The sequence below is a fragment of the Calonectris borealis genome, chromosome 26 (genome assembly GCF_964195595.1).
Source record: "Calonectris borealis chromosome 26, bCalBor7.hap1.2, whole genome shotgun sequence".
NCBI classification, from domain to species: domain Eukaryota; kingdom Metazoa; phylum Chordata; class Aves; order Procellariiformes; family Procellariidae; genus Calonectris; species Calonectris borealis.
Window position 1 is genome coordinate 7,801,804 of NC_134337.1, and position 26,465 is coordinate 7,828,268.

Genomic DNA, 26,465 nt, shown 5'->3' on the forward strand with positions numbered 1-26,465 from the left:
CCGGCTTCTGAGCATCACTGGGTGCGCAGGGGAGCAGGAAGGGACCCAGACAGCCGTAGGGGGGCTGGGGTCCCCCGCCGGGCAGCTGCCTGGCCCGAGAGCTGGCACGGCCACGCAGGCACACTTCGTTTCCCTGGAATAAATGTTTAGAGAAAAATGGTGTATTGATGTCGAGTCCTGGACCCTGCCGCCACAGCTGGGGCTGCCGGAGCAGGGACGGGTTTGCTGCAGCCCTGCCCTGCCCTGCTCGAGGACGGTGACAGAGGAGGGATGGCTCCAGCAGCGACCGCAGCGCCCGTCGCACCAGGGACTGGGTACGGCTGGGAGCTCCCGCCCGGCCCTTCCCGTGTAAGCTGCTCCCAGGGTCTTACCCAAGCACGTGGTGACAAGCCCTGATCCTGCACCAGTGGCTGAAACAAGAGGGGCTGGGGGCTGAGCAAGGCGAGGGCCTGCAGCACGTGAACCCCAGCCCTCAGGCAGCCGCCCGGAGCCGCGCAGGGACACGAAGGACAGCCAAAAGGATGCCACGCAAGGAGAGTTACAATTACTGAAATACCAGTTTGCATTTATTCTCCCAATTACGCAGTTCAGTTTACTGGTGCTAAGTCCATGACCAATGCAGACTCGAAGAAGGCGTTACTGGCAGAGCTGGGCAGAGGCGCTGCCGCAGCGCGGGTCCCGGGAGCAGAGCGCTTCTGGCAGCAGCCGAGCACGGCTCCTGGGGGAGGCGGCTGAGCCCGGCTCTGCACACAGACGGGGCTGAAAGCTGCCCTGGGCAAGTCTGTATAAAACGCTGGTGTGTGCTGCCCGCACGGCTGAGGGGAGTGGGCAGAGCGCCCGAGGACCCTGCAGACCCCGCACATGAGCTGCGGGCAGCAGCCAGCGGCACCTCCCGCTTCTGCGGCACCTGCCTGGAGCTGGAGAGGGAGAGCAAACACCGCGGCAATCCCCCCGGGAGAGGCAAAACCAGGGAGATCGGTACAAAACGGGGCAACACGGAGAGCTACACAAATGCCCGGCCATAGAGAGCAGCGGGGACTGAAGGCACTGGCCCCTCACGGCCCCAGGGTCATGCAGGGACACCCCACGGGCTTGGGTGACAGCTCTTGTGCGGAGGGTTCGGGGCAGGTACTGGCATCATGAGGTCCCGCTTCGGCCGTCTGCCAGCGGCGCAGGGCGGCCGGGTGCCGGCACAGGGAGCTGCCTCCTGGCCCACCGGGCTGCTCACAGCAGCGGGCAGCCTCTGCGCTTCTTGTTCTTCCGGACCTGCAGGCCTGCACGCGTGGCCATCTCGAAGACCTCCCGCACGCCCTCCTTCGTCTTGGCCGAGCACTCGAGGTAGCCGAAGGCGTTGATCCTGTTGGCCATGTCCCTCCCCTCCTCTGCCTTCACCGGCTCCTAGAAAGCATCAAAAAGGGGGTTCAGGAGCATCACCAGAAAACAGCAGCAAAAGCACAGTGACTGCCCTTGGGGCACCCAGCCCGTAGCATCAGGATGTGGCACGGCAAAGGGGAGCCCCACGAGGCGGCACGGGGAGAGGCGGGTCGCTGGCCGAGGCAGCGGGACCCAGGGCTGCCCCCACCTGCTTCATCTTCGCCAGCTCCCGCCGCGTGTGCTCGTCGTTCCGCAGGTCCTTCTTGTTCCCCACCAGGATGATGGGCACGTTGGGGCAGAAATGCTTCACCTCCGGCGTCCACTTCTCAGGGATGTTCTCTGCAACGAGCACATGTGGACCCCCCTGAGCTGCGGGGCCTTGCAGCTGCGGGAACCGGCGCCGGGCTTTTTCCACGGGAAGCTCGCCCCACAGCATCCTCCTCTCCCACCACCTTCACCAAGCCAGCAAGTTCCCAGCATCTTCCTGGAGCGCACGCAAAGCCAGGAGATGGAGGGGAGGGACTGGCATCCCCCAGGGGGGTGGCACGGGGGCTTCCCAGACTCCAGAGGGTTTAGCAGTAGCACCCAGTCCTGTGGGAGCCCCAGGTCCCCCCTCGCTCCCTGGTCCCTACCGAGGCTATCCGGGCTGTCGATAGAAAAGCACATGAGGATAACGTCCGTGTCCGGGTATGAGAGGGGCCGCAGCCTGTCGTAGTCCTCCTGTCCCGCCGTGTCCCACAGGGCCAGCTCCACCTGGGAGGGGAGAGGGACACAGCTCAGCAGCTTGCAAATGGCTTGGCAGACCAGGAGTGAGCAGGTTTATCTTCCTCAGTTATAGCTACAGTCTTCCTCAAACTGGGGCAGGTTCAGGGTGACCCAGAAATGCGGGAGTGCAGGGCATCCCAAGCGCTGCATCCGAGCCGTGCGGACCAGCCCACATGGCAGCGCCGGGCGGTGGCACTGCCCGCGTGGGACCGTGGGAGCGAGGGGACGGGAACAGCTCCAGCACCCCGCGATGGTCCTTACCTGCTTCCCATCTACCTCTATGTCGGCAATGTAGTTCTCGAACACAGTCGGTACATAGACCTCGGGGAACTGGTCCTTGCTGAACACGATCAGCAGGCACGTCTTTCCGCAGGCACCGTCTCCCACGATCACCAGCTTCTTCCTGATGGCTGCCATCGCTGCGGGGACAAGAGTGGGTGAGCGGGACAGAGCAGCTGCAGGCAGCCCACGCTCCCAGCCCCTCCTGGCCCCCCGTGCCCCGAAGACTCTTGCACGACCGCCCAGGAGGGTACCGGGCACGGGCACCTGGGCACGCCCCAGCGTGAGCAGCCAGTGACCGCCAGGACAGAGGCTCTCCCAGCCTCTCGCCGGGCACACTCCAGCTCCCGCACACAGCCCGCACGGGCACCGGCTCACAGGCACTGCAAGAACCAGCCCGACTGGAACCATTTACATCCATCACCGCAGCCGCAGCCAAGAGAACCGTCACACCGATGCTCCGGCAAGTGCCGGCGGCTGCACGCAGGGACCTTGTGCAAGAGGATGAGCCGCTCTGCCTTACCCACCCCGCCAGGCAGCAAGGCTCCCGCCCCAGCCATCCATCCCTCCCGCGCTGGGCTTTCTCGCTGTGCCACTACCCCAGGCAAAGGGGATTTTTGACAACCTCGGAGTTGCATACACACACTGGTTTTATTTTAGATTATAAATTCTTCAGGGCAGAAACTGTACTCCGGGTTTCACCTGGGCATGCTCACCAGCTCCCAAATAATCCGGTCAGCAGCTGGAACGCGTCAAGCCGAATTCTCGGAGGCCCGGGCAAGCACGACCTGCGTGCCTGGCACCCGGCGCCGGGCTGGCCCCGTCCCAGCCTGTTTGACAAAGGAGCCTTTCCCACATAACTCCAAGAGCCAATGCTGGCACCGGCAGCAGGAGAAGCTGCCAGCCATCACTCAGCAAACAGAGCTGAAATCCTGCAGGAAAGCAGGCTGCTTTCTGCCCCAAGAAAAAACGATGCAGTCCTGCAAGTAAAACTATGCTTTCGCATCCTTGAGTTTCAAAAGGAGATTACAGCTGAGCCTGGGAATCGCCCAGGAGGACGCCATGAAATGCCTGCTGTGGCGTCTGAAGGAGGCACGAGAAAATCAGCCGTGGTGGGATCACATCCCTCCCCGACCTTGGGCCCAAAATCTCTTTCCCATCCCCAGCTTCCCAATGCTTCAGTCCAAAGAGCCCGACCCACTCCTTACGCACCCGCAGCACATCACCAGCAATCCGTCCCTGCAGAAATCCCGGGCGAGACGCACACTGGCAGCGCAGGGTTTAATCCCTGGGAAGGTGCATGCTGCGCTGCGGGCTGGGGGAAATTAGAGGCGACCAGAGAACTGCTCACGAAGGCAGGGACGCTCCGTGTCCTCCAGCCAGCCCTGCCCCTCTCCAAGCCCCCTCTGCCCGGGGGGCGGCAGGACTGGAAGGGGCAGGTTGTGCTTGGAGCCTTGGGGAGGTTCAGCAGGAATAGCCGTGCGGGAATGACGCACACACCTATGCTAATGCACCGAGCTGCAAGCGCTGGGAGCGGATCACACTGGGACGGCCCGGCCATCGCAAACTTTGCATTTAACCAGGGCACTGACACCGAGCCTTAACGAAGGCCTGGCGCCTGTCCCCTCCCGCGGCGATCACACCCGCACCCTGCGCCAACAGAAAAGGGAGGAAAAGAGAAAAACCCGAGTAAGGCTGCATCATAATTAGCTGCAAGGGAAGGATTAAGAAATTAGACTCAGTGGCTGACTTGCATTCCAAAAGCAGCCTGAAGAGAGCTCCTCTCATCTGCATGCTTAGCAGGTCACCGCTAAGCTCCTGCCTGGAGGAAACCTCCCCAGGGCTGTCACACAACCCCCTGGGAAGTCTCGGGGACCACCCCAGCTCTCACAAACTAAACTGCCCAACCAACCATGCGGTTGGGGCAGAAGAGAGAAAGGTTTCACCCAAATCCAGGCCAGAGCCTGCTATAGCCCCAGGTCTTTGCAGGTTACAAGCACTTTGGCTTACAAGCCGAAGCAGGAATGGTTCGTGGCTGCTGAGTGCTGTGGAGCCGTTAATAAAAATAGTAAGCTGGCACTTGTAAGGTGAGAAGAGCGAGGACGAAGGGCCCCATCCGGCAGGATCCGGCACTCCTCAACCAGGAGCCTTGGCATTATGCACACATCCCAGCAGAGCAGCATGTCTATACAGAGGGTGAGCACATTTGTGCAATACTAAAGTTGAAGAAAAACCCTAAAGTGCCCAAAGGGTCCCAGTACCGGGGGCTGCGCGCGGAGGGGAAACCCTCGGCACGGCTCCCGTCCCCTTTCCTCGTGCCCTTCTGCTCCCGCCTGCCCCAGCTGGGCCAGGGACGCCCGCAGCCCCACGCACGGGAGCTCATCCCGAGGAGACACGACGTTTGTATTATGGAGACAGATAAAAAGGCTGGAGGAGTCTGCTGTCTCCTGCCCACTTGAGGAGGGAAAGCTTTCGAGGACAGTGTATCCCTGGGGACGCAAGAAACACATCACCCCTGTTGCAAACCATCCTTCTCGTCTGACCAAAGGCTCATCCTCTCTCCAGCCATCATCTCCACAGCACGGAAAAAGGAGAGCTCATGGGCAAAAAAGTCTATTTACTTAGACAGAAAGTTCCTTTGCCCACAGCAAAATGTGACTGGCTGCTTTGCGACTCCGTATCTCAAAGACGAACAGAGGAAGAAAGGTGGCGTGGGACGCGCTGCTATCTAATCCACAGAACACAGGAGACACATCTGCAGCGCAAGGAACAGCAGATGCCCAGGGCGACAAACACCCGCTCCCAGACAGACATTGAGACCTGCCTGTGCCCGGTCTGCCGGACATCGCACCTAAAACAAAACCGACCAGAGTGGCGGAGCATGGTGCTGCAGCCAGCCCCGCACGGCTGCCGGCTCCCCTCCGCCGCTCCCCTGCCTGCACGCTGTCCCAGCGAGGAGGGCGGCAGCTGCCCGGACTCCTGCTGCAGAGGCAGCCAGGCTGGGATGGGGCGGGAGGAACCAGAGATGATCCAAACCAAGAAGAGTTGCCGCACCCAGAGCTCCTTCCCACGGCCTCCGGCGTCCACCCTGACCTGGGACGGCTCCGGGCCCCGGCAGCTCCCGAGCCCGGCGTGATGCCGAGCGGTGACTCAGTGGGCAGAGGCATTGTCCCCACCCAAAATCTCAGCACAACTCATTCCATTACTCACAAGAGCGGCCCAGAAATAGCCCATTACTAATCCGGAGCTGGCATGCAAAGGCGAGCGGGGCGAGGAGGGTGTGAGCACCACGCTCCTCAGCAGTCGGCTGGGCTGCCCCCGTCCCCATGAGCCAACTGACATGACACCAATGCCAGATGCTGGTGGCACTCTGCTCGGGGAGCGATTAGCTCCTCTGCCAGGGCGTGCTCTGTCACTCAGCAGGCAAGGCCAGTCCCTGGGACAGGGCTGCCCGATGCAAAGGACCTTGCGCTGTTCCCAGATCGCAAGCGGGTAAAAGAGAGTGGAAAACATGGACACAATTTGAGGATAGCTGTACTACAACTGCCAGCAGGCCAAATGATTAAAAGGACACAGTCACCCACATCAGACATGGAAATTCAGATTTTAAACCCTGCCAAGTGTTAATCACCCCGAGCTACAGCAAAGGGTGCCCAGCCACATTGGCAATCCGACCTGGCCCGTACAGCAACCACGGTTTTTGGGTGTGAGCAGCACTTTGGGTGCCTCACTGGAGACACCTCCTTCTCATTCACGGAGGTAACAAAAGGGAGCAGCAACTTTGTGCCAGCACCTCCCGCAGAGCGGCACTGCCAAACCCCGCAGGGCTCCCGCGCCCGGCCCTGCACCCGCTGCTGCGGCAGGCTGGGGTGACACCAGGACGGCCGCGGGTTTAGTCTGTGCCACCGCTGCTGGCAGTGCCCGCACTGATGGCACCAGCCTAATCCTGAGCAGGCAGCTCCTTCAGCACACCAAGAAATTGCAAAAGGGAACCAAATTGCTCTGCTCTACTTTCCAGCAGTTATTCTAAAGCCATCACCATAAAACCAGCCAGGGCTCCAGGACAGCCCTTTCGTTATTGGCCTCTCCCAGCTTCGTGCCTCAAAATGTGAAATTCCTGCTGAGCAGGAAACGGGGAATTCCTCTGGCAGCAGGATGCGTCCATCATCCAATGTCTGCTACGGGATCTCAGGAAATGGCAGAGAAAGATGTTAACGCTTTGAAGAAGGAATTGCAGTAGGGACAGAAATCTTTCAACGAACCTCCTTGGCGAGACTCGAGCTCCCCGAGCCAACAGAGGGGTTTTGTTCTAAAGCAGAAATTCCCAAGCGCTGCTGCTGACGGCCCCACCCCGGCCGGACCTGTCACACCACCTATCAGCAAAACCAGCTGAATTTCTGTTCTGCCCACAGCCCTGGCCAGAGGCACAACACTGAAGCCCGGGCAGGGCTGGGCTGGCAGGGATGGAGCCCTTTCACGGGGACATCCCCAGCACTGCCTGCACGGCAGGGCCAGCTCCCCACAGCCCCCGGGCCTCGCAGATGTCCCACTCTGAACGAAACCTCCTCATCCTGAACGAGCAGAGGAGAGCGAAGCAAGGAGGAGGGTCAAGCCTGCAGACAGTGCTCACGCAGCCCCTAGCATTGCCCTGGTGATCTTCTCGGCCAGAGATGGGAGAACAGACCTGGGGCTCGTGTCCCTGCCTTGCAGAGCTGTCACCAAGCATCTCCTTACAGGCTGCCGGTCGGATGATTAGAACATATTTCTCTGCCCTGGCAGCTCTCTGGTCGCTCCCCTCGGACTGGAGGCTCAGGGAACAGCCAGCCCAGTGCACCCCACAGCCCAGGCACCCACCCGGACCCCCCGGCACCACGACACAACCACAGAAGGAAAACCACCTCTTTGAACAAACCGAGATCTTCCTGGCATTGCTGTGTCTTCAGCTCTGCTAAACTTTCCAATGGTTTAACAAACAAAAGCATCCAAGTGCTCGGTTGGACTGTTTTGATTTAATTCTTGTTTGGGAAGGAGCTGGGCTAATGCAACACAGACCGGGCTCAAGGCTAGAACCACCACAAGGCATGTAACTGGATTTCAAAAACCCAAAGCACACGCCTTCGGCTCAGGCTGCGCAACCTGTAATACAGACCTAAGGGAGCTCGCAGCATCCAGAGAGCACGAAACACTAGCAAGGAACACAGAAAATGTTTTCTAACCAGTGCAGCCAAGGACAAGCTGTCTCCACTTCTAAACATGGCCGTGTGTGTGCACAGGGCTGCTGCCACCGCCCAAGCACGCCAGGCGAGGGCACCTCAGGACAGGACCCCGGAGAGGTGCCACCGGGCAAACAAGAGCCGCTTTGGACAGCCCCAGGCCACCACCGGCACCACCAGAGCCCGAGGGGCCGGGGGCACGGGGGGGGCCTCCCTCCAGAACCCCCCGGGAGCAGCTCTCCTCCCGCCCCACCAACAGGTCACGGCTCCGATCAGCACAAGCAGGGAGCCCCCCAAAAGTGTGTGTCAAGGCAGCAGCTGCCCCCAAATTAAAGGAATTGGAAGGGGATTGAAGGCGTTTGGGGACAGAATGACAGGTCACTTGCATGCATTACTAGCTGAAAACCCCGCAGTGGTGTTTCACAACAGAAATGGTTTTAGCTGATAGGACTTGCTGGCACAGCTGGTGCAATGAAAAAGAAAGTAAACTTCCAAATTAAAATCTGACAGGTATGCTCATCGAGGGGAATTTAATTTGCTGAGACATCTAAATCACAGCCAAGGTAGCACAGGACAAGTGTCCTGGCAAGTGTCTCGGGTACCAGAGGGACTCTTGTACAGAAGCAGAAGAAAGTTCCAAAAAGGGCTTGAAGCAAAGAGCTATGCCGAAGGGAAACGTAACGGCCAGGGCTCCGAGCTGCCGGGTGGATCGCAGCTTCGAGATGATCAAGGCGGCGCTGGTTTTGGCACAGCAGCATCTGCAATTTCAGGCTCACGCAGCCCCCGGGCAGGCCAAGCCGTGCATTTCTGTGTAGCACAGAGGAGACCGGCCTCCAGCCCTCGCTCCCACCAGCAACCATCGCTGACACCCAGAGCACGACCCACACCCACCGGCAACGCCGGCTCCTGCTGCTCAGAGCCTCCCCGTCCTGCCTGCCACCACTGCCAAAACTACCCTGCACTGAGCACCAAGACAGTGTCTGTATTTACCCCCTGGGAAAGCTCCCTGAAGCTCTTTCTTAAGATCCAGATCTCCCATATCCAAATGATGAGCGATCATCAAAAGAGGAGCTCAAACTCAGTGCTTAAGTTTTAGCTCTTACTAATTTTTTTCTGAAGTTGTGAGCTATTCTTTAGGCATGATCAGACAGCCTGGGTTTACAGCACACTGCAGCATAGCAGCAAAGGGCAACTGCCCAGACCCGGCCCTGGAGCAGAGAGGCCAGGCTGGCTTGTTTTCATTGCTAAATCCCACAAAAACATCCTCAAGCAAAACAGAGAAAGGGACTTGGAACGGAAGAATTTTAAAGCCTAAACAAAGCTTGAACCACAAGTGCTTGTGCTTTGTGGGAAAAAGCTGCCTGCCCGTACCTCCTTTTCCAAAGGACATCATGCCATGTTCTTATTTTACCTCCCGAGGAAGTGACAGCCTTCCCAGACTCACGGCAGTACAAGTGTCTTGATGAAAGCTTCAAATAACATGCCACAATCTCAGCAGATGCCTGTACTTGTGCAATGCCTAACTTCCACTGCCGCAGAGCCAATCAATATTTGCTAATACATTCCTTACTTTTCATGTCAATACGCCTCTCCAGTGTAAACAGCAAGTTAGGAGGTGAGCCTGGTTAAACGCTCCCGATAACCTGTTGGAAGACAGTGACTTGGCTTATTTTCCACTTACAAAAACGTTTCCCTGGAGAAGCTGTAGCTGTCAGGAACATGGATTCAATTTAAGGTCCATAAAATCCCACACAGCCTTTAGCTATACTGCTTGTAGCTGAGAAGGAGGAGCTGAACATAAATTGAAACTGTTTGGACACCAAAAGCACTTGGAAAAATGAAAATAAAATGCAACTGGTCTCAGTGAAATACAGACAGCCAAAGCCGCTACCTCCCCATCTCTGGTTTCACGACCTGATCACTTTGCTGGGGACGTGGCAGTGCTGCTGCCTGGCCCGGGCAGCTCAGCTAGGTCCCCGCTCCCAGCCCACCCCCCGCACAGATGAGCCCTGCGAGGCAACCCGGGGATCGCGCTGCCATTTTCACGGGGGGTGTCGAGAGGCTGAGGCTGGATTTAGGGGGGTTGGCGACCGCTGGGAAAAGTTGGCTGCCAGATTGTTAGTGCTGGAAAGGGCCATGCAGTCATGGTTTTGGAATGCTCCCTTGCTCCTAGGACATTACACAATTGTTTCTCCTCCCCCGCAAGCCCCTCTAATATAAATGTTTAAAAATGAGCTCAGCAGTAAGCGAAGGGAACTTTTTTCCTTTTTCTGAAAAAAACACAGAGTGGCCGCTCTGCGACCAAGGCTGCACGCAGGGATGCTGCTAGAGCGGGGGGATGTGAGGAGGGATGGCGGGATGGGGCAGCAGCCCCTGGGCTCTCACCCCAGCCCAGCCCATGTCAGTCACTAGCTGGGGGGCAGCGGGAAGCCAGGCGGTACCCTCAGGTTGGGACCCACAGCCCAAGGCCACCCTTGATGGACAACCCATGGTGGCCAAACTGCCCGTGCCACATACCCAGGGACCCCCATCCCATCCCGAGCACACCCATCCCATCCCGTTCCGCTGCACCCCACCCAGCCCGGCTGGGGCATCCGCCCGGCTGGGGCATCCACCCGCCGTGCCCGGCTCCCCCAGTAGTGCCCCAGACCCCACCCCAGCACCGACCCCACATCCCACCAGTAACCCCAGACCCCAGTTCCCCCAGACCCCACCAGTAACCCCAGACCCCAGCTCTGACGCCACACCTTACCAGTACCAGTAACCCCACACCCCAGTTGCACCAACTCCAGCACTGACCCCAGCCCCCCGCTACCCCCACCCCAGCACTGACCGCACGGCCCCAGCCGCCCGCACCCCGAGCGCTGCCCAGCCCAGCCCGCACCTCTCTCCGTCGCTGCTCCGGCCCCGGTCCCGGTCCCTGCTCCGGCCCCGGCTCCGCAGAGCGGCTCAGACGGCACCGCCCCGTCCGGGGCCGCCCGCGGGAGGCGGGGCGGGAGCGCTCCGAGCCGAGTCGTGCTGAGCCGAGCCGTGCTGAGCCGAGCCGTGCTGAGCCGAGCCGAAGGGCGGTGCCGGGGCCGTGCCCCTTCCCCGCGCAGCCCCACCGCGGGTCCGGGGCCCCCAGGACCTGCCGCCGTTTCCCCGCGAGTGCCGTCCCCGCGTTGCTCCCAAGCCGCCGGGCACGGCCGCGGGTGCCCCGGCCGGGCAGGGAGGTGCTGCAGCCTCAGCCGAAGGGGCTCCCCGAAGGGCTTTTTCCCGTTTTAGGTGACTGACGGCAGGCAGGGAGAGGGGCGATCCCGGCGCTCGTCTCCGGGAGCAGCCGGCGCTGCCAGGAAGGGCTGAGCTGCTGCTCCCAAACCCGCCTTCCAGGTAGGACCAACAGCAAAGACCACCCCGTGCTTTGCCCCCTAACCAGGAATCCTCCACCATCAGAGCACCTCTCGAGGAGACACCTTTCCCCCCATGAGCATTATTTATGGCAGCAGCAAGAGCCACCGCTAGCGAGAGGCAAGCTCTGCCAGGGAAGGCAGATCCCAGCGGCGGCAGCGGGGGCCAGCAGCCGAACCCCATCGCACCCCTCCTGCATGCCCCGTGTGCTGCTCTGTCGGCTGCTCGCTGCTTGGGGAAGGCCCTGTTTCCCACTGTAACAGACGCTGTGGGGGTGCAAGGGACATGCCCTGTCCCCAGGATCTCGAGTCCCCTCCGCAGGAGCGCTGGCAGAAGGGGGCCGTGGTGCATCGGGCCCCGCACCGAGACGACCCCAGTGCTGCAGGCAGGCCTCAGGCTCTCCTGAGCAGGGTGCTCCTCCTTGCAACGCCCCAGCTGCAGGGCTGAGTCCCTGCCGCTCAGCCAGGGAAAGGCAGCCCCAGGGTCCTGGCCCAGACCCAGGCTCATAAACTGCTGCTATTTTAAGGTCTCGGAGACAATTTTTCTTAATTTATCAAGCCCCAGGCCAGGAGCTGGTTCCAAAGGAAATGTTTCCTTAGTAAAAAAGGGAACCACAGAGGAAGCTTTAAATGCAGCCTCTGCCTCCTTGCCTTATCCAGCAGCTCTCAGGCAGTGACCTGGAAAAGCAGAGCCAGTTCTCAGCCACCGGCATGAAGAGCACCGCACCAGGGGAACAGGGCTGTGCAAACAAGTGTGGGGGGAGCTGGGGGCGTGGGGAAAACCTGTGTGAGCATCAGGAGCACCAGGGGCAGCGGTGGCAGTCAGGGGACATGTGACAGCAGGGACGCCTCCAGCAGACAGCCCACCCTAGAGGCAGGGGGCAGCTGCTGCTGGGATGCCCGAGGTCCCAGAGAGGGGTCCTGCCTCTGTGGCACAGCCACATCCCTGGGAGCTGCAGCCTGCAGAGCTGTGCCTCCATCCACAGCCCACCTCGCTCCCTGGAGGAGGGACCCGACCCCACGAGCAAGGAAAACATCGGCCTTTCCTCCACTCCCTGCCTGCGTCCGGGCGCTGCCTGCAGCAGGGAGCAGCCGGGGGGCCCAGGCTGCTGCCTGCTGGTTTTCAATCCTCATCCAAGCCCAATGCAGCGCTCACCAGCCAGGTCCTGTTTTGGGTTACTGACCCACCCTGCAGCCCTTTCGCTGCCAGGCTGGCCATCGCTCGCCGCAGAGAGCCGTGCCCCTGCACCGCTGTGCCCCTATGCCAGCCCCGGGCAAACCCAGCCAGCAGCCCCCAGGCAGCACCGCGCAGAGACCGGCAGCACGGCAGCAGTTCCCACTCCCCGTGGGCATGGGAGTGGTACTCCACAAGGGTCTGGCCAGCGCCAAGGGCAGAGGGACAGCAGCTCACATGGCTCTGTCTGGGCCTATTTGCTACCAAGCCTGCCTACATAAACTAATCAGAGCTAATTGGCTTTTAGGTAAGTCGTCTTTGCAGGAGCTCTGCAAGAAAGCCTTTGAAGTGGGACTGCAAGTGGCAAAACCTTTATTTAAACACACAGTGCTATGCAAGGACAGTAGCCCCAGCCCCAGTATCACTCCCTGCTCCCTTCAGCACAGAAGATGCCAATAGGTTAAAATCTCGCTGGATAACTTTCACTTCCCATTAAGTGCACCCAGTTTATTTACCTCTCGCTGATTACAAGAGACAAACAACATTCACCAGAGGTGACACTTGACAAGAGCTGGCTGTACCCAGTGACAGCAGGACACAAACTACGGGTGCCACAGGGCCTTTCCAAAACAAGGGACCACAGCCCAGTTCTCCCCATCACCACACTGCCAGGATGGGATCACCCCTCATGTTTTGGGAGGATGCAACACTCTGCACAGATCCAGGAAATGCACCCTCCAGGTATGTGTGATGCAAAATAAGATACTGTGCAGAGATCAACTGCTGCTACAGCTCTGCGCAGCACCAGCTTTGAGATTATTACGAAAAAGGAGGTAGTAGTCTCCCCCCGCTCCAGTCACAACCAAGCTGCTTTTATTGTGGGTTTCCAGCCCTCAGCTAAGCAGATGCATGCAGCACCTTTAAGCTGTTAAGCTTGGCTGAATGGGGCCGCTCTGTGTGCAACTGCTGCTCAGCAGTGGCCAACTTAGAACCGCTCAAAAATATAGACATATATTCATACAGACTCCACACAAGAAGAAAGGATTTAGACATTTTCCAGCTCAGCTCCTCAGTTAATAATAAATAATTGGCTCCTGAAACACAGCAGTGATCCCAGGCATGAAGAGGGGTGGGGGCAGAACCCGTGGCACAGCCAGTGCAAGTGCAATAGCTCATTCCTTCCCAGGGACTCTTGGTGCGCCGCAGTGACCGGGCACTGCCCCATCCTCCCAAATTCCAGTTTGGGAGACTAAGACAAGGTGCGTGGCTGGGATGAAGGCGTGAGGGGCCAGAGAGGGCCAGCACAAAGCTGGGATGTCAGTCATGGGGCTCGCCCACCACCATGCCACCCACAACCGGACTTCTGCCGGGCTGACCATTGCCCGGCTGCCAGCAGAGCTTCACCCCAGGCCACAGCCCTTCCTGGCCCCAGCACCCAGCCCCAACAGCAGCTTCGGTGTCACTGATCCAAGTGTCACGGGGCAGGGGAGTGGAGATGATTGCAGCAGCAAGCATACACTTCTCCAGGTACGAGTGCCCCACCAGCCCAATGGCCGCCGCACACTGCTGGAACCAGCACACCCAGGCCCAGGACGAGGTGCAAAGGACACACCGAGAAGCCAGGGAGGATTTAGGCTTTTCACAGCAATCAAGAAAGTAGCAGCACAAAAAACATCCCTCGACCCCAGTCCCCGCTCTCTGTCCAAGGCCGTTCCCTCTCCGCCCAGGGCTGGGATGCAGCAGGCGGAGGGGGATGCTCTGGGCAGGGGCACAGACAGAGGCTCCAGGTTTCTCACTCTTCTTGCGGTCGGCTCAGGAAACAAGCGCTCGGGGGAGAGATGGCCCTGAGGCAGCACCGGTGTCCCACTCGTCTCCATCCAGGCAAGGCGAGCCTCTCTGCCCCGGGGTCTTTGGGCATCACGTGTAGTTGCCCGGGCCGCCCAGAGGGATCACGAAGACAGAGATGTCATCGCCAGAGCCCAGCTTGTCGTTGGCCAGCCGCCAGCCGCGCTCCTTCAGCACCCCCCTGGACCGCACCACCAGCTCCTGGGCCACCATGGTGTACCTGGGGGCAGAGCACAGCAGCTCAGCAGCAACCCCAGACCCCGCAGACTCCCTGATGCAGCATCCTGCAGTCCCTGCCAAGGAAGAAGCTGGGGGACTAGGGGTGCAGGAAGGGTCCCTCGGAGAGGAGAGAGCTGAGCTCAGATACGCACATCCAGGGGAGCACTGCATGCTGCGGAGCAACAGCACCAGCCCTGAGGCCAGAGGGATGAGTGGCCACAACACTGCTCCAAGGAGCAAGGAAGATGTTACAGAGCAGGACACGCTCGTCCCCCCGCCCACTCTCAGCTCACCTGCACGGGTCGTTGGGCTCATAGCTCGTCAGCACCTCCATCACCACGCCAGCCACCTCTTTGTCGTTGGTGACATCCCAGAGCCCATCAGTGCCCAAGACCAGAACATCGTCAGGGCAGTGCTCGTACTGCGTGAGGTCGTAAACCCTGACCTAGCAAGCAACGGGGCAAGACGCGAGGGTGAGGGGCAGAGAGGCAGAGGAGGCTCCTGGAGAGCCCAGGCTGCGCTGGGCGCACCAGGGATCTGGTCATCCCAGGGATGTGGTCACCCTGACTGTCTCCAGCCGTCGCCGAACCCCTGGGTGCAGAGCGGCCAGCAGCCAGGCTCACCTCCGGGAAGCAGGACAGGAAAGGCTTGATGTGGATGTTGGAGCTGAACACCTTGAGGTCATGGTCTCCCAGGCCCCGTGTGACTCCAATCGTGGCCATCACCCGAGCCTGGGGAATGACAAAGCCAAAATAAAACTTTAAGTCGCTTCATCTCTACCTCCATTCCCAGCTGAGAATTGGTGGCACTGGAGCAGCAACAGCACTAGCAAAAATGGGCTGGAAAGCCCCAATTCAGCGAGGGCAGGCGGGAAGCGACCCCCGCACAGCTCCTGCTACAGCACTTCACCTTTTTGCCTTCCCCATAGATAAGTGGAAACTTCAGGTCATCCTCTTCTATCTTTTTGTAAGCCCTGGTTAAAACAAGCCAGAGACATGTCAGCAGGTGAAGGCTTCCAGCACCTCCCCTGCCCGCTCAGGACACGGCATCCCCCGGGACAAGGTCCCTTCAAGACCCAGCGTGCCAGAGCCCCCGTCCCGCGGGAAGGGATGCTGGACAGGGCGGCCGCGCGCAGCGGGACCCCAGCGCCGCCCCTCGGCACGGAGCCTCCCGTGGGTCGGGGGGTTACCAGCCGTTCATGCTTTGGTCTCTGTACAGCATCTTCTTCCCCAGCTCCTTGGGCTGGATCCTGCGGGGGAACTCGAGGTGGGTGAACTCCTTCCCCAGCAGCTCGGGCCTCAGGAACGCCTGCGGGACGAAGCGGTGGCTCAGCTGCAGGGCTGGAGAGCGGGACCTGCACAGCGGCTCCTGCCCCACCGGCCAGCACCGCCCGCAGCAGCTCACTGGGCACCGCCACCGCAGCACGGGACCCGCCAGCCTGCCGGGAATTATGCTACGGTGTTTCGTGGTGGGGATAACATCAGCTGCTCTGCTGCAACTCGAACGGGTGGTGGGAAACCAGCTTCAAACCACCCGTCTGTGCTATGCCCAGAGGGGAGACAAGAGCTGGGGACAGCCATGCCAACGCTCAGCAAGAAGGTGAAGCCTTCGCATGGAGAGTTTTGGGAAATAAGGATCTCCAAGAGGATCAAAACCCAGCAAATTCTAGGAGAAGCTGGAATTTGCCCAGGAAGAGTCAGAGCCACAATCCTCCCGGGGCCCCCGTCTCAGCACAGGGCACGGCGCTCGCCCGAGGAAAAGAGCCGATGGGTCTCTTCAGAAACTGTGTCCTGGCTGCGGCCGTGACGAGGGACGAGAAGCAGCACAGAGCTCCTTCCCAGAGCACAGCATGCAGGCGACTGGGAATAGGGACAGTGCTGGAAAAAGCAGATGGAGGAAGAGCGAGCTGAAAGAAAGGAGGAGAGCCCTCGGGAACATGGTAGGGTTCAGTGCAGAGGCATGGAGAGCCCTGTCCCGCTCCGGGGGGGGCCCTGACCATGGCCTGGGCACCATGCAGCAGAGCAAGCGTGCGCCTGGCCCCTGCCTGCACCCTGCCCAACGCAGCCGGCTGGAGAGGATCCCGCTCACAGCAGTTTCCTCCTCTTGGTCATTCAAAAATAGACTCAAGAAAAAAAATGCTTCAGTGTTTTTCCAAGTACATTGCAAGCCAGGAAATCGCATCCAGCAAGACCTCCTCCCACACAGACGCCTCCTCCTCTCTGCTGCCGTCAGAGAGGTCTTTATAACCTTAAAAAGTCTCCCAGTGTGGCACAGGGGGGTTTGTCCAGGCCAGGCAGGAGAGGGAGCTTTCAGGAAGAAAGCTAGAAACCCGCTGGCACACGTCAGCTCCCTGCCTCCCCGCGGAGCAGCCGGGGAAGAAACTAGGACTCGGCGCGAGTGCTGCGGCTCCTTCGACCGTGCGAGGGAGATGACGGGTGGAGGGAGCAGAGCCGCGCTCCTCCCGGTCACTGTGCAAGCCAGCCCGGTGCTCCCGCAGCCGCAGGCAGGTGCCCACCCCACCGGGCAGGAGCAGGACAAGATGAACTGAACTGGCTCCATGCAACCGTACCAAACTGGCCCCATGCCGAGAGCCCAGGATCCCCAGGTCCTGGCCGGGCTCGCAGGCACAGCCCCTCACGCTGACCCCGCCGCAAACCGGGGCTCCACCAGCCACGAGATGCCCCCACGCCAGCACGCAGTGCGCTGGGACAGCTCCCCACATCCCAAACACCTCTCCCCAACCCAGCGAGCTGGCTGGGATGGACAAGTGCCGTCAGCAGGTCCCAGCCCTGGGGCTGCCCTCGGCCCCCGGCAGGCAGCGCGGGGGGCCGGGAAGGGGCCAGGAGGTGGTTCAGCGGGAATGAGGTTAGAAGAAAGGTCTTTCTTACTAAAAACTGCAGCCTCTGCCTCTCTGTCTCTGGAGTAAACTCCCTGGACATTGGAATGATTTCCCCGTTACGGATGATAATGGCCCTGCAATGAAACATGGAAGGATGAGATTAGAGAGGAGGAGAGGAGTCGTGGCAGGGGAGCCAAGCCCAGCTCTGCGGGGCTGATTCCCCGCACAGCTGCCCAGGCAGTGCAGCCCCTTCCCCTCTGCTGCCTGCCCTCTTCCCAGCCCCGAGCTGGGGGGCTGCCTGCTGGCTCCACTGCAGCTAACCCCCCCCAGCCCCGCAGCCCCCGGGCAGGCAGGGCATGCCTTCCTCCGGCAGAGGACAGGGGTGGGGAGGAAGAGAAAATGGAAGAGAAGCATGGGGCAGAGGGAAATGAAGCAGAGCAAACCAAAGGACAGGATATGGTTGGAAAAGGAGCAGCGCAAAGGTGGCAAACCCTCCTTTAGAGGGGAGCTGCACACAGGACAGGCAGAAATCGCCAGCAGCAGCACACGGGTGCAAGTGCCTGGCCCACACCAGCACTATGGCTCGCTGCTGGGGCCGGTCTGATTGTTTGATGTGTTAAAAAAAATAAAAGTCTGATTATGAGATGTTTCTGGATGTCATGGGGGATCGAGGATCTCCAGCACTGGTGGCCCAGCTGTCCCACCTGCTGTCCTGCCCAGGGCTGCGGGTCTCCTCCAGGGACGCAGGGCCTGGCTGAACCCAGCTCTGGCAGCGTCTGATGCCCAAGAAGGGAACACAGACCCTCACCCAGAGGCATGGTTACAGCCTTGGGATCCTGTGCATGCTGCCATCCTGCACGGCCGGTGCCTGGCCGCTGCTGCCATGGAGGGGCCCTGCACCCAAAAGCAGGAGCACGAAGGATCTCCTCCTCTGTCCCAGAGCTGGAGGCACATCCTCCAGCCACAGACAGTTTACCAGAGCCTGTATTTGCTGGCCTGACACTGCTGAGGACAAGCTAACCCTGTCCCTAAATACAGGGCAATTCAAACCAGCTTCAGCCTCAGCATAAGGTGGACTTGCCTTCCTGCCATTGCTTGGGGGGTATGAACACACCCAGGCGCACTTACAGGAACGCACCCAAGGAAATGCACATATCAGCCAAAATCCTTGGGCTCCAAGCTCCCACGGGACTTGTCTGCACATAGATTTGCGTGTCCTTCTCCTGAAAAAGTTCACTGGTATGAAGTGTGCCCTAAAATGACTTCTTGCACATTTTTGAAAGCTTTGCTGAGGGCAATTTTCACTCCCCAACTCGCAGCCCAGACCAGCGCTGGCAGCAGGGGCCGGAGTGTGATCCAGAGCCAGGGAAGCAGACAGGACGCTGCCAGGAAGGAAGGGAGCAAGTCCCAGATTTTGGGAGGTGATTCTGGGGTCCCCTCTGTGCACTGGGCAAAACACGGAGATCATGGCCGGGCACGCTGTCCCCGGGGCGTACAGGCAGGCAGGGGGTGGCTCTGCCTGGTCCTGCTGCCTCTGCCCTCTCCAGGACAGCCCAGCTTCAGGGATGGAGCCGGGTCCTCCTCACCAGCCATGCCGCCAGCTCTTCTGGGGTGCTCCCCGATTCTGGGCAAAAGGCGGGGGCTGCCCAGCTGGGCCGTACCTGCTGTCGCCGGCATTGGCTACGTAGAACTTGCCCATGAGGTAGACGGCAGCCAGGGCGCAGCAGCCCCCGGCCAGGCGCTGGGACGCTCGCTCCCGCTCGATCTGGTCGTCCTGGGGAGACAGAGAGCAGCTCCAGGCAGGGCAGGCAGGCGGCCCCACGCCAGCAAGCAAAGCTGCAAGCAAAATAGCGCCTGGCTGCTCCGGCAGCACCTCAGCTGCTGGCCGAGCCGCGACCCCGCTCCAGGTAGGGAGCGGCGGCCAGCCAGAGCCCGGGCACCTTTCCCCATGCAGCCCAGGGGTGGTTGCAGGGCTGGGGAGGCAAGAGTCCTGCCGGGCAGCCGGGGACACGGCTTCACCGGGGCAGTGGAGAGGGCAGGAAAGAGCAAGACAGGAGGGGAGCAGCTGGGACCGCTGGAATGAAGTGCAATGAAGCCCTCTGCACCCACAGAGGTCCAGAGCCCAAAGCCTCTGCATCCTGAACCCCCAAATATGGGAGACCATCGCCGTGCCCTCTCCAACACGTCCTGCTAGAAGCCCTCACTGCAGCCCCCTCCTTGCTGCAGAGCTGCCTTTTGCCAGAGGGGACAAGCCGATGCTGACACAGACAGCAGAGATGCTCCCAGGGGATACCTGGGCATGCCCGCAGGCGGGGGCTCGCTCACCATGTGCTTAAAGGCGTTCTCAATGGCGCCGATCACCAGGCTCTCGTGAGAGACCGCTTTCTCCAGGTGAAACCGCGGCACAGCATCGTTGGGGACCTCCCCGATGTCCTCTGCGAGGGGCACCCGGCTCAGCTCCACAGGCCCAGCCCTTGCATCGTGCAGGAGGCAGATGGGAGGTGGAGAGGGATCCTGCAGGATATCCACGAGGTCTCGGAGCTGCTCGCAGATGTGCAGGTGGAGCCTCTTGGATGCCATGACAGCAGCACCGCTGCCCGCATGGCCGTCAAACAAGGCCCAGTAGTGGAAATAAAAACCCTTCCTGCCCTGCGGGGAGAGACAGGAACATTTAGCGAGCCTGTGAGGAAGCAGATGGGAGGGGGAATTCGGAGCAGCTGGGGTCACCAGCTGAGGACAGCGACACAGGGCTTTGCCTCCAGCTCGCAAGCCCCAGCCCAGCACGGGCAGGAGCAATGTGGGCAACTGATCAAGGGTGTCTAGACATGGCCGGTCCCTGGCTCGAGCCCAGCCCTGTGTCAGACACCTCATGCTGCCAGCAGCGCGTCTCCGGCAGCTGGCTCCTCCGAAGGGGAGGCATGACAGGGCCACCATTGCAGCCACCTCTGCAGCCCGCCAGGGCACACGGGCCAGTGGCCTCCCCGGGCCAGCCAGCCCCGGCGCAGGCCAGCGAGGACGATGCCAGGGAGGGAGCAGAGGCAGCCGGTCTGGGACCCGAGGAATCCCTGGGAAGGAGGCAGTGCGCACACATCGCCACGTGTCCCATCTCACATCCTGCCGCCGGGCATCCTCCCTGTCGTGTCCCTGCCTGCGCACGCCGCCGCGGCTCTCACCCTGTCCAGCTCCCCGCCGCCTTCCCTGGACGGCAGCCGGCCCCTCGGGCTGGGCCTCCTCTCCACAAACACCACCTCGCAGCACGCCTGGTCCTCATTGTGCTGGCTCTTCCCCGCATTTATCACCCTGCCAGGAGGAAACAAGGTGTAAAGGCTCCAGCAGAGGCCACCCTGCAGCACCTCATCCCCCCCAGTCCCATTCGTGTCCCCGAGGAGGCTCTCCACAGTGCTGCTGCCCTGTCTGGGACGGTAGCAGAGGAGGAGACATTCCAGACCAGTTGCAGGGGTTGATCTGGGGCCGGCGGCAGTACTCACTCCCACCAGCACAGCTGGGTCCAGGGGAGAGCGGCCGCCCAGGCATCCACCGAGGGAGGTGACCAGAAAAATGCGGGGGGTTTGCTGCAGGTCCCCAGCACTGCCCCAAGCACAGCAATTGCCTGAAAACCTGCACCAGCCTCAACACACACCTCCAGCCAGGACTCACGGACACTCAAAGGGATTACAGCCTCATCCATGTCCCATCACACCCAGCACCTCTCAGAGGGAGCAGGTGCCTCAGAGAAGGAAGAGAGAAGGCGTTGAAGATGAAACCAGCAGAACTTTTGCAAAAAGATTCACACTAACTTTTCACAGCCCATGCTGGCAAAGCAGATTTCAGGTCTAGATTGCGAAACCTGCTCACGGGAGGAAGCTGTAAACATGCACAACAGGACGAGCTCTTTGGGCAACAGACTTTTCAAGTGGTTTGCAGAAAGAAGTCTTGGGAGATGGAAGAGAAGTCTTGCTGCTGAGCAGAGGGTGGTTTTTACTCCAGGGGGTTTTTACTCTCGGTGCTCCTACCCCAGTATCTCCCAGGGCAAATTAACATCTCAAAAATCTCCCTAGGGTATCAGGAAGATCAGCTGGAGCAAGGGATGTGGGAGTGAACTGACAGCACTGAGCAGCAAAGGTGGCCTTCAAAGCCTGACCTTCCCCACCTGCCTTCAGTCAAGGGTGAAACTCACAGCAAGTAAAAAGAGAAGAGAATCAAGCCCTTGAAGGGGAAGTCGAAATCAGGTCTCACTTCCAAGACAGCTTCAATTCCCTCCTCCCCTGCGAGAGCCGCAGCAGTTCCTTCACCCCTGGGTGTCAGTTCCCCATCAGTGACACCGGGTATAGTGCCAATAAGTGCAAAAACCAAAAAAAAATCAGAAGAGCTTGAAAGCCTCGGGGATGCGTAAGAGCATAAACCCGCGCTGACGGCTTTCCCATCAGCAGGCATTTAACGAGCGGGCTTCCTATCTGCTACTTCTGAAGAAACAAACGCAGCTCACCGCCGGCTGCCTGCGACCCACTTTAGTTCCTAAGGATCCTGCTCCGGTGCCGAGCGCTGCCAGTCCCACCCTCCCCGGGCTGCAAAGCCCCCGGCCGGCGCGCGTCCAGCTGCGGGCAGCCCCGGCCCCGACGGACCCGCGCCCCCGCCCCGGCCCCCGCCCGGCCCCGGCCCCGCTCACTCGGCGTAGCCCGTGCTCCAGGGCAGGCGGCGGCGGCCGTCGCGGGGGCTCTGCACCGCCCGGCCCGCGTGGTCGTCGGCGCGGCGGAGCTCCTCGGGCGTTAGCTGGAGGAAGGCCGGCCGGCAGAAGGAGGCGCCCGCCGGCGACCCCCCGTCCCCGCCCCGGGGCTCCGCGGGGGGCTGCCCGCCCGCCCCCGCCACCAGCTGCGCCACGGCGGCGCGCACCCGCAGCAGCATGCCGAGCCGAGCCGAGCCGAGCCGAGCCCAGCGCGCCGGGCCCGCCGCCCCGCCCCGCGGCCCGCCCCGCCGACCCGCGCCTTCCGCCGGCCGCCCCGGCGCGGAGGGACCGGGGGGGCGGCCGCCGCAGCCGCAGCGCGGGGGCGCATCGCCCCGCAGTTCCTCGGCAGACGAGCCGGCTCCCAGCCCGGGCGGAGGGAGAGCCCGTGCGGGGAGCCACCCGCAACGCAGCCGGAGCGCCGGCGGGGAACCGCCAGCCCGGCCATAGAGGCCGAGGCAGAGCTGCGCAGCAGCGCGGCCCGCGGGACGCAGCTCCGGGACAGTCTTTTACCGGCCGCAGGAGGCAGAGGGGAAGCGGGGAGACGGGTCTCTGGGAGAGACGGGCTGGCCCTGCCCACGCGTGGCTGTTCCCCCTCCTGCGCTTTGCCGGCAAATGATCTGGCTGGATCTTCCCAGGGCTCCGGCAGAGCCACCGGCTCTGGTACAACATCCCCTTCCAGTGACAGGTGCTTTGTCATTCTCCCTGCGCTCATCAATGAAACCCAACCCACTCGCAGCCATGCCAGGCTATTAATAAACACCCAGCCTGCAGAGGAGCAAGGAGTTAACGTGAGAGGACTGAGAGCTGAATCTCTCCCTTCCACCCAGGCTGCTGTACTCGAGCGCTGATCAGGATACAGATTTAGTTGACCCAGAACACCACATTCCCACTAGCTGGGAGGGGGAGATCTGGCAGTTTAAACAGTATCACCCACACAGCCCGACCTCAGCACCTCCCTGGCTCTGAGTTCCTATGACAACAAAAAACCTGCTTAAAAAACACAGTATTTGCCTACTGCAAAGTAAAATTGAGGCTATTTCCTAAGACTTGTGTGCCCCAGTGTCCTCAGCTCCCCAGAGAAACCATTTATTCCTTTCCAATGCAGGGCTTCTGCACTGCAAGGTCAGAGCAGAAGCATGGCTTTCACTGCCAGATCTATAAAGCTGTCTGTGCTTTTGCTGCCTTCTTCTTTGGCCAGAGCTCTTCTAACTGTACCAGACTATTAAGGTCACCCTATAGAAGTTATTCAGTACTCCCTATATTCCTATCTTCTAATCCCTAGCTTTAAGCTATTCAACAGCCTGCCTTTTTAAGGTCCTCCCATACCCACATCCCCTTTCCCGCTCTGCTTTCTGCTGCCTGCTCGCACACCCCTATTTGAAGCTGCTGCTTCATTTCCTGCCTTGTTTTGCACCCACTGCTGACCTGGGGGTCCCAGCTGTTGCTTGGCTCCAATTAAAGTGTTCCCTGATAAATATGTCCCTGCTCCCCCATCATGGGTGCTACAAGACTGAAAGAGTGAGCTAGAAGAGGCTCTGATCTGTAGCTCTTTGCATTAAAAGCCTAGATAAGATACAGGCAGGTTTATTAGCAGATATATGTGTGTTTCTTCGTTGTATCTCATGTTAGTGGGTCAGATTTTATCTTACCATTAATTGTAGCGATCCCTGAACTCCTGTATGAGCCGCTCTGCTGCCAGCACCGAGCTGCCCAGGTAAGAACATGCCCCTGTGCACAGCTTTTGTCCCCGTCTCCTCACAGGGCCTGTGCCCCCCTCCCCAGCAGGAGCTGTCTGTTCTTGTGCCCTGGGCGGGCTGCAGCTGCCCCAGCCCCCGCTGCTCCTCCAGCATCCCTCGATCTGGGGCCGGGGTCTGCCCGGGGGGGCGCAGTGGCCGCTCCCCCCGCGGCAGGAGCGGGGCGGGAGGCGGCTGGGGGAGCTGCAGGGAGCCGAGGGGGCGCTGGATGGCGACACAGGCTGCGACACGGCCCCGGGAGCCGGCCCGCCCCGAGCCCCCGGGGACGCCCAGACCGCGGTGGGTGAAAAAGCTGCTGGGGAGCGGGCTGCGACCGGCTGCAGCGAAAGTGAAGCCCGCAGCCGTCCTCCTGCCCTTCTCTTGTGAGGGGTGGCGAAGATGGAAAGTCTAACTGCCTTGGAAATAGCTAAGCACAAATTATTTTGGAATTCCCTGGCTCTTTCAGCTCAGTGCAGCACTCTCCAAGCTGCTCTGGGGTTTATCACAGTCGGGGGGCTAGGGAGCCCCGTAGTTTGGCTGGTTTGCAGCCCTGCACATGCACGGGTTACACAGCTTCCCATATTTTTGGCACTGGCTCCCCATCTTTTTCCTCATGGCCCTCTGGTGCCTTCTGGCTGTGCATGTGCTCTGGCAGCCTGGACCCCCGAGCGGCTGGGGCAGCTGGGAGCCCTGGGGCTGTCCCAGTATGGCCGGGAGCTGTGGTGGGCAGGGGGGCAGTGGGCCAGGGGCCAACTGGGAGCAGCTGTGCCAGCCCGGAGGCCAGCACCCCTCTGGGCCTTCTCCAGCAGCGCTGGGTGCTCTCTCTTTGCTCTGGATGCCTTCCTCCTTAAGGTATCTCTGTCCTGCTGCTGGATACACGGGGGGGGTGGGGGGGTGTCTCGAATATTATGAGTGCAATATCTTGCAATATCTTTTGTGTTATTAAGGTTAAAAATCACCAGATTCTCCAGGGAATGTTTCTTTCCCCTGTAGGGCTGCCAATCTGCCCCGTACTGCTGAGTCACCAGGATGCTTTCCTTGGAAAAAAGGAAATGGCAGTTTCCAAAATGACTTCTGTGTAAGGCTGATCCTGTTTCGTATTTGTTGTTTCCGTTACGCTAAGAACTGTACAGAAAGAATGGTCTGACATAAAAACATGCTGCAAGAGTGCTCCCTGAAACAATGCAATACTAATAACTGTTTGCCAAGAACTAGGGCTACATTTCCTCTTATTCACCCCACCTGCCAGTTCAACCTGAAGTTTCCTCCTTGTCTGCGATTCTGGCATTCCCGTTCACAAGGCTGTGCATGTGCCTGGGGACACAGACAGTTACAGACTGAGTCAGACTATGAGCTTGGGGAGGCAAATGCCTCTCCAAGGTAAATGGCCACTTCAGATGTCAGTGGCTCGGCCTTTTGCCCTTCCCACCCCTCGGAGGTTCCTGCCTGGGATGCCTGTACTTCCCCTGCCTCCCTGTCTCACCCAAAGTGTCCCTCCCTGCCTGAGCACAGGGCCAGGCACTCACCCTCCATGGGAATGGCTTCAGGTGAGCCTTCAATGCTTTATTTGGCAGACCTGCTGTCCTGTGTGATTCCTACCAAAGCCACCAGCTTTCTGCTTCTGAACTCAGCTCTGGAGATGCTTCTTCACCCCCGGGCTGCACTGAGCTCTTTTTAGCAAAATGAAATCGCAGCAACTCCCCTCCAGCAGGTGCAAAGCTGGGGAGACTTTCTCCTGCAGCCTCCAGAGCTGTTGGGATTGCTCAGGCTGATCTAAACCCAAGGTTTCTGTGTAGCTCAGCATCATTTGAGGGTTTCTGCTGGACCTGGATACTGGTGTTTCCTTCCCCTCTTCAGCTGGGTGCCTCCCTGCCCACAGCTCCAGGGAGAGGATGAACGTTTGGGTCCTCCCCCTCCCTCCCTAATCTGTGAGGGTTTTGCCTATGCAGGGTAGAGGGGATGTAAGGTTATGACATCTTTTCTGTTTCTGGACAAAGCTATGTGAAAATGGTAATGAAAATCATTCCTTTTAATTTCTAGGGCCGGGAACTGGAGGAACAATTTTCCAAAGCCCTTTTTAATGAAAAGCTTTATTTCAAAGGAGTGGAGACTTTAATTCCTTGAAGAAAAAAAAAAAAAACACAACTATTTTTTCTTTGAGAAGACCAGCCCTTTTGCTGGTTCTGCCTGTCTCTGTGCAGGGCAAGAGGAGCCGAGCTCGCCAGGGCAGCAGCCACATGTGCATGAGGAAGAATCGCTGTGCATGGGGATCCCTGGCATTGGGCCCAATAATCCTCTGCCAGCCTGCTGCCATGATAAACACCGATTTAAAAACTAGTAACACAGGAATTAGGCTTAAATTATGCTGTTTTCTATGATTTTTCCTGCAACTGCTTAGCATTAAAAAAGCCTTTCTAAGTTTCATTATTCTGCTGTGTTGCTGAGCCCCAAAGAAGGTAGGATGAAGCTAGGGGTATTTCTTTGTGAAAAAATGACATGTTGGTGGCATTTAATCCAGAACAGAAGTAAATTAAACATCTAGATCATAGAAGTACCAGAGGATGTTTTAAAATAGGCTCTTTGCAGCAGTGCGTTAGTTGACTGCACAGCTTTACTGTGTAATGAGCAATATATTAATTTATAATTAGTGTAATACAGTGAAGCTCAGAAAATAGCTCTGTGCACTCTGGATCATTCATCAACAGAAGCAGCAGCTCTTAATGGTTTCCAAGGTTTGCCTGTCCCTCGTAATTGGGGAGTTCAGAATTTATTGTTATTTCTTTTAAGGGATAATTTGATTGCAACCACACATCTTTATTCCGTGTCTGTTCCTGCTCAAGTGCCTTTGGAGTGTTGCAGCTCGGGGTATGTGACCTCTTTGCGGGTTGTTTTAGTCAGTGTTTTGCAGACCAGAT

The 26,465-nt window shown here is 59.5% G+C and overlaps 2 protein-coding genes across 4 annotated transcripts; both read right to left on the minus strand.

The window, feature by feature from the left end:
• Positions 1-543: 543 nt before the first annotated feature.
• Positions 544-10,770, minus strand: RHOC (ras homolog family member C). Of its 3 annotated transcripts, XM_075174538.1 has the most exons (6): positions 10,516-10,701; positions 9,202-9,274; positions 2,401-2,558; positions 2,007-2,127; positions 1,583-1,713; positions 544-1,398 (listed from the first exon to the last, which is right to left on the minus strand). In XM_075174538.1, the coding sequence occupies exons 2-6, from the start codon at positions 9,206-9,208 to the stop codon at positions 1,225-1,227; spliced, it is 591 nt and encodes a 196-aa protein (XP_075030639.1). In that variant the 5' UTR covers positions 9,209-9,274; positions 10,516-10,701; the 3' UTR covers positions 544-1,224. The 3 variants fall into 3 exon arrangements, with proteins under 3 accessions (XP_075030639.1, XP_075030640.1, XP_075030641.1); XM_075174539.1 differs by lacking the exon at positions 9,202-9,274 and having other exon boundaries at positions 10,516-10,770; XM_075174540.1 differs by lacking the exons at positions 9,202-9,274; positions 10,516-10,701 and adding an exon at positions 3,631-4,068.
• Positions 10,771-12,546: 1,776 nt separating this feature from the next.
• On the minus strand, positions 12,547-21,996 carry PPM1J (protein phosphatase, Mg2+/Mn2+ dependent 1J). The gene is made up of 10 exons (XM_075174112.1): positions 21,761-21,996; positions 20,268-20,394; positions 19,420-19,743; positions 18,756-18,868; positions 17,144-17,228; positions 15,445-15,563; positions 15,165-15,228; positions 14,879-14,986; positions 14,549-14,700; positions 12,547-14,256 (listed from the first exon to the last, which is right to left on the minus strand). Exons 1-10 carry the CDS (start codon positions 21,994-21,996, stop codon positions 14,109-14,111), a joined length of 1,476 nt encoding a protein of 491 aa, XP_075030213.1. The 3' UTR covers positions 12,547-14,108.
• Between the last annotated feature and the right edge of the window lie 4,469 nt (positions 21,997-26,465).

Coding starts and splice junctions, on each gene's coding strand:
- RHOC (XM_075174538.1), bottom strand. Junction 1,714..2,006: donor CGACAGCCCGGATAGCCTCG/GTAGGGACCAGG, acceptor TGCTCGTTGCAG/AGAACATCCCTGAGAAGTGG. Junction 1,399..1,582: donor AGCTGGCGAAGATGAAGCAG/GTGGGGGCAGCC, acceptor GATGCTTTCTAG/GAGCCGGTGAAGGCAGAGGA.
- PPM1J (XM_075174112.1), bottom strand. CDS start 21,996: ATGCTGCTGCGGGTGCGCGCCGCCGTGGCGCAGCTGGTGGCGGGGGCG. Junction 17,229..18,755: donor GCCAATGCCGGCGACAGCAG/GTACGGCCCAGC, acceptor GTTTCATTGCAG/GGCCATTATCATCCGTAACG. Junction 14,257..14,548: donor GAGCCCAACGACCCGTGCAG/GTGAGCTGAGAG, acceptor CTCTGCCCCCAG/GTACACCATGGTGGCCCAGG.